The sequence below is a fragment of the Callospermophilus lateralis genome, chromosome 12, assembly GCF_048772815.1.
Source record: "Callospermophilus lateralis isolate mCalLat2 chromosome 12, mCalLat2.hap1, whole genome shotgun sequence".
Taxonomy (NCBI): Eukaryota; Metazoa; Chordata; class Mammalia; order Rodentia; family Sciuridae; genus Callospermophilus; species Callospermophilus lateralis.
The window spans coordinates 77,718,862-77,738,381 of NC_135316.1; the positions used below are offsets into that span (position 1 = coordinate 77,718,862).

Genomic DNA, 19,520 nt, shown 5'->3' on the forward strand with positions numbered 1-19,520 from the left:
TGTTTTGAAAGAAAATGAACATGAAAAAGACGATTAACACTATATTGAGTGAGGTCTTGCAGAGACAAGAGGAGAAGGCAACGAAGCGGTGGAAGCTCTTTTGAAAAAAAAAAAATCTCTCAGCAACAAAGAACGTGGTAGCTACACGCTTCGGCGGTTACTAAACTCTTCGGTAATTAAAACTTGATTGGGAGAAATGAAAGCCTGTGATCTTAAGCCTTTCTCATTACAAATAAGCCTTTCACAATTAATTCTTGAGCCGTTCCTCTTATAGCAAATTTGACAGTGAACTTTGTTCAGTAATTCTGACTAATGGCTAGGGCCACCTCTAGAGACACAAATGGATTTCTTTTTCTTTTTAACATAATAAAATGGATTAAATTAAATAACATTGAAAGGAAAAACAAACACATACGAAGGCGTACAGCACAGAAAGGCAGGGGGAAATGGTGACAAAAAAAAAAAAAAAAAGAATAAAAAATTGGATCCCGTGACAGAAGATCTGGGTTTCATCAAGATTCTGTCACCTCAGACAAATCGCTTGTCTCTGTTTTCTTTCTCTCTTTTTTGAATCCGTAAACATGGGACTAGAAATAACATGGAACTTCGAGGCTCTCGGCAGTGGCCAATGAGAGCCCACATGGGCTGGGGTCCGTGAAAGCCCCAGGGCAAGTGCTAGCTGCTCCTGGCGCCCCCTGGTGGCTGCCTCTGAGGACAGTCCCATCCCCTCCGTGGAAGCTGGGTATAGCATGTGCTGCCTTGTGGGGCTCTGAGGCCGTGGCATTCCATAGGCAGCCCAAAGGGAAACCCCAGCTCATACGGACAAGCCCTGGTGGAGGATGTTAATTAGGTAAATTACCAAAATTGCCACCTGTGATACAAACCAGAAAATATTTTTACCTTGTGATACTGCTTTCCAATTTTCTTTGCAGGATAGATTTGAATGATGAATGGGACTAAGTCACAAACATCCTAAATCAGAGCACAGGAACTTAGGTCAACCATGTTTGGCAATGTTAAGGCACTGGGTTATTGGGGATGTTGAAATTTCATAAGGGAGTTAGGTACTTATTTAGTTAGTTCAAACTACAGTAACAACATCTTTCAGACTGGGTGATTTATAAACCATGAAATTTACTTCCTATAGTTCTAGAGTCTGGGAAGTCCAGGATCAAGGGGCCAGTAGATTAAAAGTCTGGTGAGGGCTGCTGTCTGCCTCAACCATGGTAGCCCCTCAGTGCCCCTCAGAGGGTGGAAGAAGTAAAGAAAGCCCCCTCAGGCCTCTTTGATGAGGGCACTATTCTCCTGCATGAGAAACCCACCCTTATGACCTAACCACATCCCCATCTCCCCTTTCAATACAATCACCTTGAAGGTGATTTGGGGGGGGACAGACCATGACAGCAATGTATTGAAATATTTCCTTCCGCTCTTAGCTTTCATTTTGACGTAAAATCATAATTGCTAGTAGTTGTTGGACACCATTGTGTATCTGGCCCTGTGCTAGGTTATTTGATTTTATATGGCTTATTTTAATTCTCACAATAAACTTATACGTTATGACAACTGATAATCCCCACTTCAGAGTTGAGAAAACTGAGCTTTAGAGAGAGTGACTCTTCCAAAGCCCCACAGTCAATAGCTGGAGTTCACATTAAAATAATGCTCTTGGCCAGTATGCACGTTGGATGTAAAACACTGTGGGAATTTGGAAAAGTGCAAAGGATGTTGCCCAGATGGAGGGAATAGGAACAGATTCAATCACTCTGGAAAATAGTTTGGCACTCTCTTATAATCTTGAATATTCCCATATTCTACAACCCAGAAATTCCACTCCAAAGTAGATTCTCACGCATTTACACTAGTATACATACACCGGACAGTTACAGAAGCATTATTGAGATTGTAAAACCAACAAAAAATACTAGAAAGGCCCAAATTTGTCAGAAAGATGTGACTTGTCACACAGTGAAACATTATACAACAAAGAGAGGTGAATTGGTATTCTCTCTATACTCTTGCAGAGATGAATCTTTAAACTAAGTGGAGAAAATCGTTGCAGAAGGCTACCTACAGGATGATACCACTTTAATAAGACAAAATGCAAGCAAAACTAACAAACAATAACCAGGGACACTTACATATGTGATAAAACTTCTTTAAAAATCAAGTGAACAGTAAGGACAGATTTTTAGCCATTGGTTCCCTCTTGGGTGGGTGGGGCACAGGATACATGCACATAGGTAGATGCAATAGTATTGGTAACATTCTAGTCATTAAGTTGGGTGGTGAGGGCCACAGGTGACTGCTTTGTGATGCTTTGTGATTAACATATAAATTAAATATATTATTTTCAGTGAAGCTGTACATAATTAGAACTTCCTTTTTCAAAGATACAACTGAGACTGAGCTTCAAAGGTAGATGGGTAAATGAGGAGCTTCCTCTTCCCACCCCCACCCACAGGCACTGAAAGCCTAGATGAAAATAAAAAATAAATCTAACCAAGGTGCATGGTTATGATTATTGAAGTTTATTTTTCTGGACCCTTCAAGTTGGAGGACTACTTGGGCTCTGGAGCCTGGATAAATAATCCTGCCAGTAGAGCCAAGCCAATGAGAAAGATCTAGGCCACCCACACAGCAATCGTGAGCTCCACTGGGTGGGCAAGGAAATTGCAACGGTCCCTGCCCTGTGGCAGCACTAAGCCACCTGTGGAGCCATAGTAGAGGCAACAGAAATAGCAGTGGGCAAAGCTATCCAGTCAGCCTGGGGGCCAGCAAGTGAGTGCCAGGGAGATATCAACACCAGGGCACTCCAGCTGAGGCAATGTAAGAAAGTGCATAATTGAGCATAATAGAGTTAAAATATAATTGCCTCATTAAAATGAGTTACTAAATCTCATTCTGTGTGAGTGTGAAGAAGAGAGACATGTATGTTAAACAGCAAGAAAAAACCAAACTGCATAAATGACTGGGCTGGTGGGATTTGAGTGCCCTGCAATGGCACCTAGAGAGCAAGAGACTGGATCCTCACTGCAGGCTGTGAACCCTGGTTTGTGGCTGCTCTTCTGCAATGGTGGCTCAGAGTTGGGCTGACCAACTGTGACTCTGTCTTATCTCCTGGACCCAGGAGGTCTCCACTTTGGAAGCTGAAGCTCTGGTTGAGGGAAGCTCTTCCCTATCATTTTGCTGTCTCTAGAGTTTACAAGCCCAAGTCAGCTGTAAAACATGGCACTTTTCATGACTGGAGACCTTCATAGCCGAATTCAGAGCTGGAGTCAGGGAAATGTAAGAACTGGTTTCGTTGCTGGGCACAATACCTCAACCCCTGCAAAGCAGAACATGTCCTTGCCACCCTGTAAGAAAGCCCATACAAGTGGCACTTTCCCCAGGAAGTGTACACACCCTCAAGCTTTGGTGAGATCCAGGAAGTGCACTCTCCATGAAATCACCCAGAGACAATGCTTCTCTCTCCTCACAGTTTTACCACCTATAATGTTTCCTGGCACTACCACCTCCATTTCTGCCCTAGAATTCTCCAGAAGGAAGAAAAATCTCAGCTTCTCACCTCCTCTGGAACATTTTAACACACATACACACACACACACACACACACACACACACAAAATGTGATTTCTGACAATACCTTAGGACTTTTTATTACCTCAACAGCCACAAGCAAGTCACGCTTCATTTTCTCAATTCTCTGACAGGACCACGATCTGGCAATTAGTACAACTTAGGCGGAAAGGGGCAAAGTTAGCTTTTGTCTTAGAACCCTGATGCATTAAAATGTCAAGACTAATGAGTTATTTTCTTTTCTGTATTACAAAGCACATAAATGTTAACAATCTGGTGTCAGTAAGTATCGCTGCTGAGAGGCCAAAACATGTGGAATATTTTTGTAGGCACAGCTTAGGCAAGGAGATGGAGGAAGGAAATGTCCAAGGAAGGAAGGAAGGAAGAGGGTAGTGTAGCCTAGTCCTAACCCATGCCGAGAACCCTGACTGTACCATGCACCCAGAAAAACAGGACACATCAAGTCCACAGGGGAGGGCTCCAGGCTCCACCCTCACAACTGATGTGACCCACCTCTGCTGGTAAGCCCCTGACTTCAAATGCCCATTTTCCCTTATATGGGCAGATTTCTTTCTATGTGTGATTAAATACTCTGTGGATTCCTCAGATAAGTTCAGGAGTGCGGAAAAAGGGGGAGGATAAGCTTTTTAATTACAAGCAATCTAGCCTGGCAAACAGAACTCTCAACCTGTCCAAGTCCCAGACTTCTGAACCTCGCCCAGATCCCCATCTGCTTCTTTCGTGGGAGCTTGGGGAGGGGGTGCTGATTCAAGTTCCCACAGAAAGAATTAGAAAATCTTGGACCAAATGCTTTGCTTTAACAAATGAAGTCTCAGTTCTGGATAAAAGTCAAATTGTTAAGATATTCCACTGCTCTGGTTTGGGGGTTGGGGGAGAATAGGATGGGATGGGGAAAGGACAGAACCAGATTTCAGTTCATCTTGATGAAATTTTAGAGTTACAAAGGATACTCTTGTCCCTACCCCCAGATTTTTTTCTGGGTGCAGGCCAGGGGTGGATGGATGTCTGCAATCCCTTAAGTGACTCTCCCCACCCACTCTCATACCCAGTCTCCCTGAGCGCCAGGATACTCCAGAAGCCGCTGAATGGAGGCCCCTGAAATGTTATGAAACAGGAATTGGCAACCCTTTCCTCCCAAGCTGCCAAGCTAGAGAAGAGGTTGGTGGAGAGTGGGGGCAAGGAAAGGAGACTGCACTGTGTCGGCTGGGTGTCATGACTCGACTGGTTCGGTGCCCCCCACTGTGCACCCACTGCTCAAGTGGCAGGCAGATGGAGGGCAGATGGGCAAGAGGGTGGAGTCAGAGGCGGCACTGCAGAGAGCGCATCTAGAAGCCAGAAGTGGCCGGGTGGCAGCTGTTGAGTCTTAGCCAGGCTGGCCCAGCTATCAGGAAACCTGGAGTGCCACCCTCTGGCAAGTGAGCCAAGGGCTGGTTGCTGAATCCTCTGACAGAACCCTCCCCTCGGGCGCTTGGCATCTGAGCATTAATGGTCTTGGCACTTGTCCTAATTGCTCAGAATATGTGCTCAGTACAGAGTAATTCCTCCATCACTCTTAGTAACTATCTGCACACAGCACAGAAGTTGTGATGTTTTTATACAGAGAATTCCTTTGCCGACCACCAAAATTCGATGAAAATGTCTCAGAGGCTACTGGGTATAAACCAAACTCAAGAGTTTTACATTAAGTTTAGTCTCCAAATTATGGATGGTTTAAATTTAAAGCCAGCAGGATGCCCACCAAGCAAGAAAATTGCTTCCTTATTTTGTTCAAGAAATCATCTAGAAGGAAACTTGCAACACCCAGTTATAAAAAGGATTCATATTTTATCTAAAAAAAATATGGAAGTTGGAAACCAATGTTACCTACATCACTTATTTATACTAGTTAGTATATAATTAAGTCCCAAAACTCACTTTGAGATAAGGCCATGCCAGTGAATGAAATCAGGTTATCTCTAGTGTATAAGATACTGAGATCTTTTGGAGATTAAAGTCATATGCTAGTATTAAAAAAAACAGTCAAAGCCAAAAGAATCCAAGAAACTCAATCCAGGGAAAGAGAGATGAACAAAATAAATTGCACCTAAATATGCTGAGAGAATTTGGCTTGATTTATCATGGAATCAAAGCAATTGGAGCTGCCAGTATTTCAATTATCTGTGACTTGCTTAATTAGTAAGTCTATAGCATATTTTTTGTAAGTGTGGAAGAGGAGACAGAGAGCAAGAGGCACCAGAGGAGCAATACCAAAGAAATCTACCCCCACCGATGATTCTTTTTAAGAAACAGATTTTATTGCCTCACTCCCCTGCTGAAAAATTTAATAGCAAAAATGCAAATAACACACTTCTAAGTAACTCACAGTTCAAAGAAGAAATTATAATGAATAAGATTTAAATATCTAGAAATAGTCTAAAACATATAAAGCCCAAACTTATAAAACTAAAAGGAAGCAGAGACCGATCAACCATTATAGTTGAAGTGTTAACAATATGGCTCAATAGGTTGCATACAACCCAGATTAAAAACAAGAAGGGTACTGGGATGCAGTGATACATGCCTATAACACAGTGACTCAGAAGACTGAGACAGGAGAATCACAAATGTGAGGCCATCCTCAGCAATTTAGGAAGACCTTCAGTAACTCAGAAAGATTCTGCCTCATAAAGGGCTGGGGATGTAGCTCAAAGGTAAGCATGCCTTGGTTCAACCCCTAGGGAGGGGGGAAACCTCAGAAGGACTACAATTGATTTGAACAAGACTTAAAAAAGGTATCCTTTTAGCTCACGTACAGCACAGCACCCAGTAATTATACAAAACTCTCATTTCCCAGCTTAGAGAGGATAATTTACTAAAATAGATAGTTTGCTGGATCACAAAGCAAATATAAACAAATATAAAAGGACTGATACACCAAACATTTTCTGGTTGTAGTAGAATTAAACTTGAAATTAACAACAAAAAGATAACTAGGAAACATATGTTTGGAAATATACTTCTAAATAATAGGAAATAAGGGGTCAAATTATAATGGTAACTAAAAAATACTTTGAACAGTAATGAAAACATGACATACAAAACTTAAATAGTTAAATCTGTGATTTCATGGAAATATAGATAAACATATTAAATGGACATTTAAATAAATATATTGCCATAAAAGAATGTCTAAAAATCAATCTATAAACTTCTACTTCAAGAAGGAGGAAAAAAAACAAGTAGAACACAAAGAAAGTAAAACAAACAAATTAATAAAAATACAGCAAAAATAAATTAAATAGAAAACAAGTATAAAGAAATCTACAGTAAAAAATAATTTCCTTGAAAAGACTAATAAAATCCAAACTATTTTATTTGGTTAGTTATTTGCAAAACTAACCAGAAAAGAAAATTTAAATTCCCAATACCAAGTCCATACGTATTAAAAGATAAGAGGATAGTAAGGAGAACATCATGACAATAAATTTTGATAAAATGAACCTAAACCTTGAAAAAATAAAATTTACCAAAACTGACACAGAAGAAATAGAACAAGTGAATAGTCCTATATGCATTTTTAAAAGCTGAATTTTTAATTTTAAACCTTCCCATGAAGACATCTCTAGAGCTAGTTGGTTTCACCTGGAATTCATCTTCCAGACAACAGAAAAAGAGACTTTATCCCAGTTTGTTTTTAGTACCAGTTACCACTTACCAAAACCTGACAAGGATGTGAAAAGAAAGGAAAAGTACAGGGCAAGTTTCCCTCATGAAAAAAGTTGCAAAAAATATAAATATTACCAAAGTCAGTCAAGAGATATATTAAAAATATAGTATAGTATGACTATGGGGTTTATTCCAGAAATGCAAAGTTGTTTTGACATATGAAATTTTCCATATTAAGAGGGCTGGGAAATGGTTATGTATTTTGGTAATGGAGATTGAACCCGTGGGGTACTTTACCACCGAGCTATATATCTCCAGCTCTTTTATTTGAGACAAGGTCTCACAAGGTTGCTGAGGGGTTGACCTTGAATTTGCAATCCTCCTGCCTCTGCCTCCCAGATCCCTGGGATTACAGGAACGTGCCACCTCATACCCAGCAGATACGATGATATAAGTATATATAGAAAAAAGTTTTGATAAAATTCAATGCTCACTGGTATGCATGATTGTGCAGGGGCTCTGACCATATTCTCAATAGCTATTCCAGAAATCTGAGTTGATTCTCCATTATACTGACAAATATTAAGTTGTTATTTGTGGAATAACATAAAGCCAGAATGGCTAAGTCACTCTAGAGGAAGAAAATGAAATAGAACATTATATACTAAGACTTTTTATAAAGCTATAATAATTAAGATAATTGTTATTTGGGCAGGAATAAGTAAATCTACTAGAAGAATGCAGTAAAAATCCATAAGTTAATTTATCCACATTCATGGAAGTTTCAATTATGACAGATGGCATTCACCTCACCCCACCATGATCACACCAAGGAAGCAATACCAACTCTGCATTATCCCCCAGAGGTTGTAGGTTACCAGGAGCAATTCCATGGCTAATGATTTACCACTTTCAAAGTGAGTCTTTCGGTAAATCTTAAGGGTGTGTTTGCACATTTTTTGGTTAATGCAAATTCTATTATAGCTTATTATTATGTGAATCATTAATCTGTTACTACTCAGTGGAAAAGTAATTTTCTTCCTTGAAAGATTCAGAATAAAGGCAGGGTACCTTGACCTGATTTTTTTTTTTTTTTTTTTTTAGCAAACTTTTGGGGCTCTTTTAACACTTGCCTTGCTTATATCTTTATTTATTAAAAGAAATGAATACAACTGTAAGCAAGAATTCCTGGCTTACAATTAAATATGTATTCCAACTATGTGGTATACTAATAAAAAATTTGGTTTCCTTTTAGGACTTCATTTCCAAGGCAAATGCGTTTTTCTACCTCAATTCAATCCTCATTACATTTTATATTCCTTCTGAGGACTGGCTAGCAAAATAGTGGCCAGCTCTTGCCTGAGTCCTTCAAACAGCTCATACCGATGGCATCCCTTGAAAGACTCATAACCTTTCAACACGGAGAACCAACTCTGGATGCTGGCTGGCCCTCCTCCTTCTTGTCACTTTGCTTTGAGTAAGCAAAAGCTATGTTTGCTGCCCTGGAATTTCAGATCTGACATTCATGGAAACAAAGAAAATATTTAAGAAAATTAATTTTAAAGCAATAAACTTTGAAAATTGTAGACTGGTTTAGAGTTTCACTATTTTAAATACACAAAACTAAAATACTTTGCCAAAATATAATGTATCTCCTCGAAGAAAGCAAATAATTCATAAGAATATTTTTGGCCTATCAAAAATTTTCCCTGTTTCAGCTCATTTTTGTAAGCTTAGTACCAGTTATTTTTACTTATTAAATTATCAGTGCAAAGAAATTTTTATTTTTAACATTCACTGGCATTAATTTTAGTTGGATTTGATAGACTGGCATGCTGTTATTAATATGGTTATTATATTAATTTCTCAGCTAACTTGTAGTAATTTTCTGTTTAGACATGTAAAAATATAATTCTAGTGTGTATTTCCAAAAGCACTCTCTGAGGAAATATAAATAAGTATTTTTCAAGGTGACTGATAATCATGCTTAAATATAATCATAGCCCCCAAAGTAACCATTTGTGGGGCCATCCATATTATCTAAAAAACATATTTAACTAGGAAAATCAACTGACCTGCTGCAAGTATTAAATATTACTATGTGACTCTGCATTTTACTTGTGTATTTTAAAGTTCATAGTCTATAAAAGATTCACAAACTGGGCAATTACCTAGCACTACCATTGTCAGCTTCAAGAAGATACCTCACTTTCTGACTTTCAAAAAATGGCTGTCAGAAAGGCTTCCCTAAATCTCAAAAATGATAAGATCACAGAATCTGAATTAAGAACATGCCACTGGCACACACACACACATACACACACACACATATTTGCAATTAATCTAGTTTCATTGACATAAAAATCATGTAACATAAAATTTACTATTTCAAAAGAAAAATTTAGTGGTATTTAATATATACTATGTTATACAGTCACTATCACTAATTCCAGAACATTTCTATCACCTCAAAAAGTACCTTTTAGCAGTCATTCATAATCTTCTCCTCTCCTATCCCTGGAAACTGCTAATCTACTTTACATCTCAACAGACTGGCCTATTCTGGATGTTTCATACAAACAAGAGTCAGTGCAGCCTCATCTGTCCGGCTTCTTTCAATTACCATGATGCTTTCAAGATTTCATCCACATATCATCAGTACTTCATTGTTTTTTATTGATTAATAATACCTCATTTTGCGGATTTATCACATATTGTTTATCCTCTGATTACCTGAAGGATACTTGGGTTGTTTCCACTTTTTGGTGATTATAAATGCTGCTATAAATGTGTATGTACACATTGGTTTCCAATTCTCCTATCAATACTGAACACACCGTGTTGCTAACTAAGTTCTGATGTTCTGTAGGTTAGGTGTATTATATGGTGACTCTGTAACTTTTTGAGGAAACTCAAACCGTTTTCCACACCAACTGCACCATTTTACATTCCCTTCTGCCATGTATGAGGGTATTGATTTCTCCACATCCACACCAAGTTGTTACTGTCTTTTAAGATTAATATTGTAATCAGCCCGGTATGTGTGAAGCGGTACCACATTATGGTTTTGATTTGGATTTCCCTAATGACTAATAATGTCAAACTTCTTATTTTCTTATTAGCTATTTGTATATCTTATTTGTAGAAATATCTATTCTAATCCTTTGAATATTTAAAAATACAGTTTTCTTTTTATAATTGAGTTGTAAGCTATATTTTGAAGACACTAATTTCAGATACTAGACCACTACCTATATATGATGTGCAAATATTTTCTTCCACTGGGTGGGCTCCTTTTTCATTTTTTCAATAGTGATCTTTACCGAACATACTTTAAAACTTAAAATTGTCCTCTCCCCATCTTTTGGAAGTCTATACTTTTGACATCATTAAAAATAAAAAAAAAAAAAACTTGCCCAATGTAAGGTCATAAAGATATATAGCTATATTTTCTTCTGAAAGTTTTAGTCTCAGTGCTTATATTTAGAACTGTCATCTATTTTGACTTCATTTTTTAATACAATGTAACATGGGGTGGATTTACAGTTGTTCCAACTCCATTTGCCAAATAGCTTATTCTTTCCCCACTGAATGGTCCTAGAAACCCTGTTAAAACAAACAAACAAAAATAAACAAACAAAATAACAATAACAAATTAAGCATAGCATAGATACATGGGTTTATTTCTAAACTCTAAATTTTATTCTACTGAACTACAGATGGTCCCCAACTTTCAACAGCTAAACTTATGATTTTTCAACTTTAAGACAGTAGGAAAGTGGTTATGTATTCAGTAAAAACTGTACTTCAAAATCTGGAATTTTGATTTTTTTTCCCCTCTTTGTCAATGTTGGACAACAGTGAGCTGCAGCTCCCAGTCAGTCACATGATTCTGAGAGGAGAGTGAACAACCAATATTCTACAGCACACTGTGTTGCTAAGTTCTGATGCTCTGTAGGTTAGGTGTATTAAATGCATTTTTTACTTAATGATATTTTCAACTTACATTATTCTTATCAGGACGTGGTCCTATGGTAAGTTGAAGAGCATCTTTATGTGTCCATCCTCATGCTAGTATGACACTTTTAATTATGGTGGCATTGTAACAGGTTTTTAAGTTTTAAAACCTATTAAGCAGTCCTCTGTTATTTCTATACAAATTTTAGGGTCAGCTTGGCCATTTCTGAAAGAAAAAAAGGTAGATGGAATTTTCATAGGGATTATGTTGCATCTATAGATCAATTTAGTGAGTACTGGCATCTTAAGTCTTCTAATCCATATTACTTAGGCATTTTCCATTTACTTAGGTCATCCTTGATTTAATAAGGTTATACTTATGCCACATCAAAATAGTCCAAAATGCAAACTATGACCTATGTAGCAAATCTAAGTATTACCCTTGTGATTATAAGTGATTATTACCACTTATAATCTTTTATTTTGACTTTGTTCTCAAATCTTACAATATACCACATTTTCCTGCTTGTCTCTGACTAGTTATCTCAGATTTGCCATATATATATATATATATATATATATATATTTTTTTTTTTTTTTTTTTTTTGGATAAAGATTCAGGGATACTTAACAACTGAATCACATTCCTAGTCTTTTTAAATTTTTAGACAGGATCTTTCTAAATTGCTGAGGCTGGCTTTAACTTGTGATCCTTCTGCCTCTGCCTTCTGAGCTGTTTGGATTATAGGCATGCGCTCCAATGTTCAGCTGTTACCTATATGTGACACACACACACACACTCTCTTAAATTTTTTTTAGTTGTAGATGGACACAATACCTTTATTTGTTTCTTTGTTTGTTTGTTTTTTTAATGTAGTGCCGGGGATCAAACCCAGTGCCTTACACACGCTAGGCAAGCACTCTACTACTTAGCCATGACCCCAGCCCTTGCCCTAATACCTTTTCCAAAAATAAATTAACAAGATATACAAAAGTATGGCAAAGAATACTGCTCTAGAAATAGTTCAATATTGTACTTGAGAAAACCAGATAAAAAGAAAAATACATTTTTTTCTTAGAAAAAAAAGGAATTCACTAATGGTACCAACTGTTTTTCACAGAACAAATAAAATATGTAAAAATTTAAGCTTGAATTTATATTATGCTTTATTTTTCACATATATCACATATATTTATTGTAGAAAAAATAATACAATTATATACTTTCACCAAAATGGATGATGTAATTCTTTTGCTCCAAAATAATTCATATTGGTTTGAACACCAGATAATTTTGTCTTTGGTTATATTTAGGACTCACACTATATGACAAATGCTATCTTTAAATACTAGACTAACACGTAGCTCAGGATACCTACACATCTAAAACTCAGCAAAGTGATGAGCTCTACTTTGAATTCCATCCAGGGTATTCAGAGTAGACTCCAACCTATTTAAATTACTTTCTTTGTTCTCCCTTTTAGCTGAGCATATATTTAAAATGACATTAAAACGTATATAACCATTTGTGTGCTATGTGTGAAAGTAAAGCAGAAATGAGACTATTGCTATATATACCAGCAGCACAATCCACTGTTATTTTCCTCTCTCTCAACACCCATTTAGAATAGTTATTTTGGGAACAAACGTTCAATAAAACTATTCAGTCTACATACTCACATTAATAACAAGAATGCAAAGAAATCTTCAGGTAAAGATGTATTTACTATAATTAATGATAGTTTTAACAAAATTTGGTGTTAATATAGAATTAGTCTTTTTAAAACTATCCTCTCATATTACTTTTTCCCACAGATTTTATGTTCCAGAATAAAGAAGAAATTGCAGAGATGGAGAGGTAGTTAACAAAGAAGAGATAACTTTATCCAGAAAGAATATGCATATAATACTAACAAAGGTCAATGTCTAGTTACTTCCATACAATTGAAAATGGAAAAAAATTACTGGGACCTATACAATCTTATGGTACAAAGAAATCTGTAACTCAGAAATTTCAAAGATAAATAGGTGGAAAAATAAAACAACCTTCAGTATTTTAGGGAAGTGATATTTTGCTAACACAACCAAGGAAGACAATCAGGAGAGCAGGGTCTGCACTTGCTGGGGCGACCGGTGCAGAATACTCTCTGGATCTTTGTATTCATTGACTGGATTCATCACAGCTGCATACACTTCACCATAGGCTCTGCAGATCAATTCTGTAGACTGTTTTACAATTTGCTCTCTGTGGATAAGCAAAAAAAACATGAACACATGATCACTAGGAATTATACAGAAACTTCCTATTTGAATCAACGCATTTCCACATTTACCAAACCTCCACTATTACTTAAAAATCATTGCACAACTACAGGTTATTTTCTTGGTTTGGGGATAAAAGATAAAATTTTAAAATATTTATCATTTATTAAAGTCTTTCTCATTGCTATGTAGGTTCCAGAGGGCAGGGACTGTGTTTTATTCAGTGCTCTATCTTTAGGGAAATAACAGTGTCAGGCTATTCTGATGCTTCTCTGTTTATGACCATATTACACCCAATAAACCTACTGTGAATTGAAAATATCATTTATCAAAAATGCACTTAAGGTAGGATGACCTATTGAACCTCCTATCTTAAACATGCTCAGAACACTTAATATCAGCCTGCAGTTGGAGCCAAATCATCTCACACAGGCCTATTCTATAATATAGTACTGAATATTTCAAGCAATGTATTTACTGAATACAGTACACTATAGCGGACAACTGTATTCAGCTGTTTACTCTCACAATCACGAGGCTGACTGGGAGCCGTAGCTCACTGCTGCACAAAATTATAATTATACTACAAAGCATGTTGCTTGTCTAGGAAAAGATCAAAATTCAAAACTTCTATTGAAAATGTAACACTTTTTGCAACAACATGAAGTTGAAAAATCCTAAGTCAAACCATTATAAGTCAAAGGCCATCTTAGTAGACAGTTAAACAAGAAATGAATTGTGACCTCCATCAATGTATTCATTTTGCAAAAATGACTACTAATACATTAATCTTAAAGAAATAAGTTTGTAATTACTTATCAAAGCTTTTATGTCTCAGAAAAACTGACAGTAAACTGACGTTCCACCTGGAGGCCCTACGCTGAGACCACATCTCCTAGGCTCCTCTGCAGCTCTGGATATCATCACCAGGCTAACCATGACACTTGCCGGGAACAATCTTCAGCATTCTCACATGGCTCTAAAAAAGCACCTGGAAGAACAACAGATGCAGCCTTGCAATGTTTTTAAAAATCTTCATGCTAGAGAAGAGCACTGGGTTTTCTAAATCTGCCATCACCTCCCTCCATATTGTTGTGACACCTTCTTTTTTCCCCAGCTGCTTGAACTATTCATACATCACTATTCCTGGTCCTGAGAATGCCAATCTCTATTTCCCGATTTTTACAAAAACTACATAAAAAATTTGCTTTTCAAACTTTACAACTACTTTTCTTGTAATGTTTCCTATTTCTGTTAATGGCATCACTGAGTCCCATCGTCTCTTGCCTACAGGACTAAGAACACTCTTACTTGGTCTTCCCTTTTCCCGTCTTTCGCATACTCAGTCCTTTGTAAGCACTGCTGTTAGATACACCTTTCTGAAGCAGACTTTTAATCAAGTCTCTCCTTTACCCGCTGCCTTTGAGGAGCTTTGGTGGCTTCAGAGAAATCAACATTCCCCACTCAAGCACTTTCTGGATCACTTCTCTCAGTTGTAGTCCAATGCAGCTCCTCACTGCTCTCTTTGCCCTGAGCTTGGGGACTTCAGTTCTTATACTCACTCTTCCATTTGCCTGATATACATTTGATAACCATTTTGCCTCCAACTACTTTAAATGTCCTAATATTCTGTAAAAAAAATGTACTCTCATCCATGAAGTCTCTGATCTGCAGAGCTAGAAACAATCATTTCCTTTTTGAAACATCCATGGCACTTTCTTTGTTCCTCTTATGGCATTTACCACTCCTTAAACTTTAAGTTTCTACATTTTCTTGATTCTCATATCCTAATAGCTTTATGCTGAGGGAGGGGAGAGTTCCACATCAAATCTATATACCAACTGCAAAAGAGCTCCATCTTAAAATGTCAAAATGTACTTTTAAAAACATCTGAAACTATACAAATATAAGATATTCATACCTCAGCTATCCTGCAAAACTTCAAGTAACTGGATATTGTTCATATTCTTATGTTCCCTAAAAACCCAGGATACTGTAATTGCTCACTGAATGACTGTAATTGCTCACTGAATTTAAGTAGCCCTACTTCTGGGTCGTTGAGCCATCATTCTTTTTCATAAATACTGGGTTAATGGCTATTTCAGGCCAACCTTTCTCTCCACATAGTCGAGTATACTATGTGATCAGACTAACTTAACAGTGATGGTGGTAACAACAAATTGTGTTGTCATACAAGTCAATGCCAAGAAATCACAATCAACAAAACATATTCTTTAAGTTATTTTCCTGGGAACTATATTCTTTTTGATAAAAATAGACCAAATAATATATTTGATGGCTATTTGTGGAAGTATATATTCATGGCCTAGGACATAAATAGATGGGTGGAATGGGGAGGGAAGTTCACCTATGATCTTGGATCATCAGTACCTCATTCTGATGAGATCCTATATCCTTAGCAACTAACATTTTATTTAAAACTAAAGCAACTTGACATTTTCCATATATTGCTGAAGCTTTCAAAATTAGAGTAGGTAGAAAAAAGATGCACTTAGTAAGTTCTCTGAGAAAAGTGGACTCATAGTAGGGTCTGTACCACCTTTCTGCTAGAGGGGATAAAGGTGGAATCTGGTTTGGAACTCTACTTAACCAAATGAGACTCCAAGATGTTTTGTGATCTACTGACTGCAGATCTTTCCTATAATTAACTGAACTAACAATGAATGCAACAAATGATGCAAGATTAGTTCTAATAAATTAATAGTTGAAGAATACTATAAACTGGTTTTGAAACAACTGTCAGATATAATATACATTTCATAACCATTTTGTAACAAGGCAGATACTCGATTTTAGAAAAATCGAGTTTTTAGTTCTTTACTTAGAGCAATATGACAGATTTGAGGGGCTGTCATGGCATTCATTATACCTCATACTTGAAAAATCTATACTTAATCTGAATACAGGGTATATTTGCTAGTCTATAAACATACAGAAATAAGGCTGTTGTTTTTCTATTGGTGCATGTTAATTATACAGAATAGTGGCTTTCATTGTGGTATATCTGTACATGCTCATAACATAGTTTGATCAACTGGATTCCCCAACATATCTCCTTGCTCTCCACTCCCCTTCTTCACTGAAGACATGAAGATAGGCCCCCCACCTCCAGCTTCCATAGATGAGAGAAGACATGTGACACTTGTCTGGCTTGCTGCACTTAACATGATGATCTTCAGTACTATCTATTTGTTTCTGCAAATGTTCTAATTTCATTTTTTATGACTGAATAATATTCATTTGTATATATTGATATACATTTTCTTTATATCTTTTTAATTGAAGTTAAAAATCAGAATAAGGTATGAATATTAAATAAACTTTAAAAATTGAGACAAACTGTTAAATTAGAATTATTGAAAACTCTGCTGTAAATTTTAAATTTTATTTTCTAATCCTAATAATGAAAAAATTTACATATATTAATTCAGTTATAACTTAAAGCCCATTTCTGTTTCTAAGATAAATTAGCTAAAAATGTCTACAATTCACAATGTAGCGGAAAAACCATAAGTCTGCAATACAGAAAAACAGAATAAAGCAATATTGCTAAAACAAAGATAAATTAAATAAGACCACATCAATAAAACCAAGCAAGACTTTTTAAATGTTGGTATTCGGTGGAATAGGGTTCTTCAATCTATATATAGTAAAGAGACTAAAAATGAACACAGATATGCTGTGGAAGATGAAAAGTTAGCAAAGCTGGTGAAGAAAAGAAGTCTTTCATGAAGTCGGAAAAAAAGGGGAAGTAAAAGAAACTTCCCTCTGCCCAGTCAGCTTGCTAAAGCCAACCAGATAGAGACAAGAGGGAAAGGGAGATTCTCTGAAGTGAATCCACGTCAAATTCAAAGTGTAAAGAGCAAGAGCTCTGACTGATAGTGTGATTCCACAGTTCTGAACAAAACAGGGTTCATTCATCACCCCCAAAGTCAGGGAGAGGTCCATCTAACACAGTGCAACAGAATGGCACAGTGAAGGAACTGCTGTCAGAAGACTCAGGTGAAGCTCCGCCACTATTGTTGCCTTTAACTTCCAGGATTAATCCCTCTACTGTGAAGTACTAACTAGACAATATTATAAGACACTTTCAGCTTTTAAATTATACTATTCAATTGAAAAATAAGAGCATTTTAATGAACTCCTGTTTAAAAAGAAATTTCTATGTGTCTATTTACCTACACATGTACAGACATTATTTTGAGGGATTGGGTTTGCTAAATGATGATATGATAGGTAGGTAGGTAGATAGACTAATGACCGATAGATGCTTACATATACTTTTAAGATAAAGGATAAACTACATTATAATTACTTCTAAAAATAAAAAGGAAGAAATAGTAAAACAGAAAATAAAAAATAGAGAATAAAACCATTTTAGAATTACAGAAACATATTTTTATATATGAGTAACTGATATTTTAAATTTTCAAAAGTTATACTTGTCCTGGATAGATTATTAAACCATCCAGAGGCCAACAGAGCACCATTAATAAACTAATCCATCATATTGTCTGCTTTCCTTCCTTGGACCAAATTATTTTTCTAATCACTAATATCATATATGAAATACAGGGTTTCAAATAATGGTGTCAATATAGTGACAGATAATTAATTATCAAAATGGAAAGGTTTTAGGTATTTTGTAACTAAATCTAAAACAACCAAATCATCAACAGTGCAGACACATACTTCTGGAAACTTGGAACGTCCTTATCTACTGATCACTATAGGAAATGCAATTTTCTTATCAGCAGAGTATGCAGGCACTGATTCTAACAGAGAAATAATCCACCTGCATATTGAACAATCACAGTCAAGCCATAGCTAGTAGATGAAGAGTACGTTTTGAATTGTTACATGCTAGAATTGTAGTCCTGTTTTTTATGAGGCCAAAAGATATCTATCACAAGGGGTAGACATTTTATTTTAATATAAGCTGTGATCATCTATAAAGTTAGACCATTAGTTTTTGCTACCATAAAATCTTCTTGGGACTGATTTATTAAATGGTGCTGTACTGGCCTCTGGATGGTTTAATAATCTATCCAGGACAAGTATAATTTTTGAAAATTTAAAATATAATCTTTATACAAATAAAGAATGAATACAAGTAAAAATTCTAATAAATTATTAATGAAAAAACTACTATTGAAATGTTAAAACTGTTAAGCTGATTCACAGGCCATTTTAAGAAATTCATCATTTATAAGCACTTGAAAAAGAAGGTTAGAATATAACAGTTTAGATAGAAAACAGTTTAATGTGTCACAGCACATTAACTGTACCTCGGGGGACATCTTTTCTACAAGACAGAATCTACAAATTAACATACCCCCATAGTTTGAGACCTTTGATGAACAGTGAACAGAATCAAACAAAGGCACATTCACTTAAACAAATAATCCTTCTGGACTTTGTTTACATTATTTCCAAATTTTGGAAACTCTTCAATTTGCTGCATTTAGGAAGCAATTTGCTGTACCAGTGTAGCATACAGCAAATATAATAATCACATAGTTAATTTATTATCAGAAAAAAGAATTGAAGGAGAAGATTAGCTTGCTACACAAATTTACAGAAGGGCAACATTTTTTAGTTACTTGTGCAATAGAATACTAAAATTGAGAAATTCTATTTGTCCAGGTACAAATGTCACAATGCTATAACAACTTAGTGTTATATGTTTAAAAAATTTAAATAATAATTTAAAACCATATGGAGAAATCTTTCTCATTTTAAAATATGTTCAAAGAAATTAAGTGTATTTTAAATATAAAGCACTGAGCTAAGAAATGAAGTGCTTACTTTCAGAATCAGTGAGCTTGTCATTAATCAGTACTTTAGAATTTTGGTTGCTATAACAACATGATACAACTTTCACCATTACCATAAACCCAGCAATTCTAAAAATAGTTTATTTCAACATTCAGGTTCTGTTATCACCAATTGAGCTTTATTACAGCACCATGTTTAATAGTGCAATCAAATGTATCAAAGAAAAAAAGGTGTCAACAGTTCAAGGCTGAAAATCT

The 19,520-nt window shown here is 36.0% G+C and overlaps 1 protein-coding gene across 1 annotated transcript in view; it reads right to left on the minus strand.

Moving 5' to 3' along the window:
* Positions 1-12,908: 12,908 nt before the first annotated feature.
* Cog6 (component of oligomeric golgi complex 6) overlaps positions 12,909-19,520 on the minus strand; it is a 73,225-nt gene continuing 66,613 nt past the window's right edge. The window contains exon 19 of the mRNA XM_076871996.1: positions 12,909-13,447. Within this exon, the coding sequence (XP_076728111.1) occupies positions 13,300-13,447 (148 nt within the window). The 3' untranslated portion in view covers positions 12,909-13,299. The remainder of the gene's footprint in view (positions 13,448-19,520) is intronic.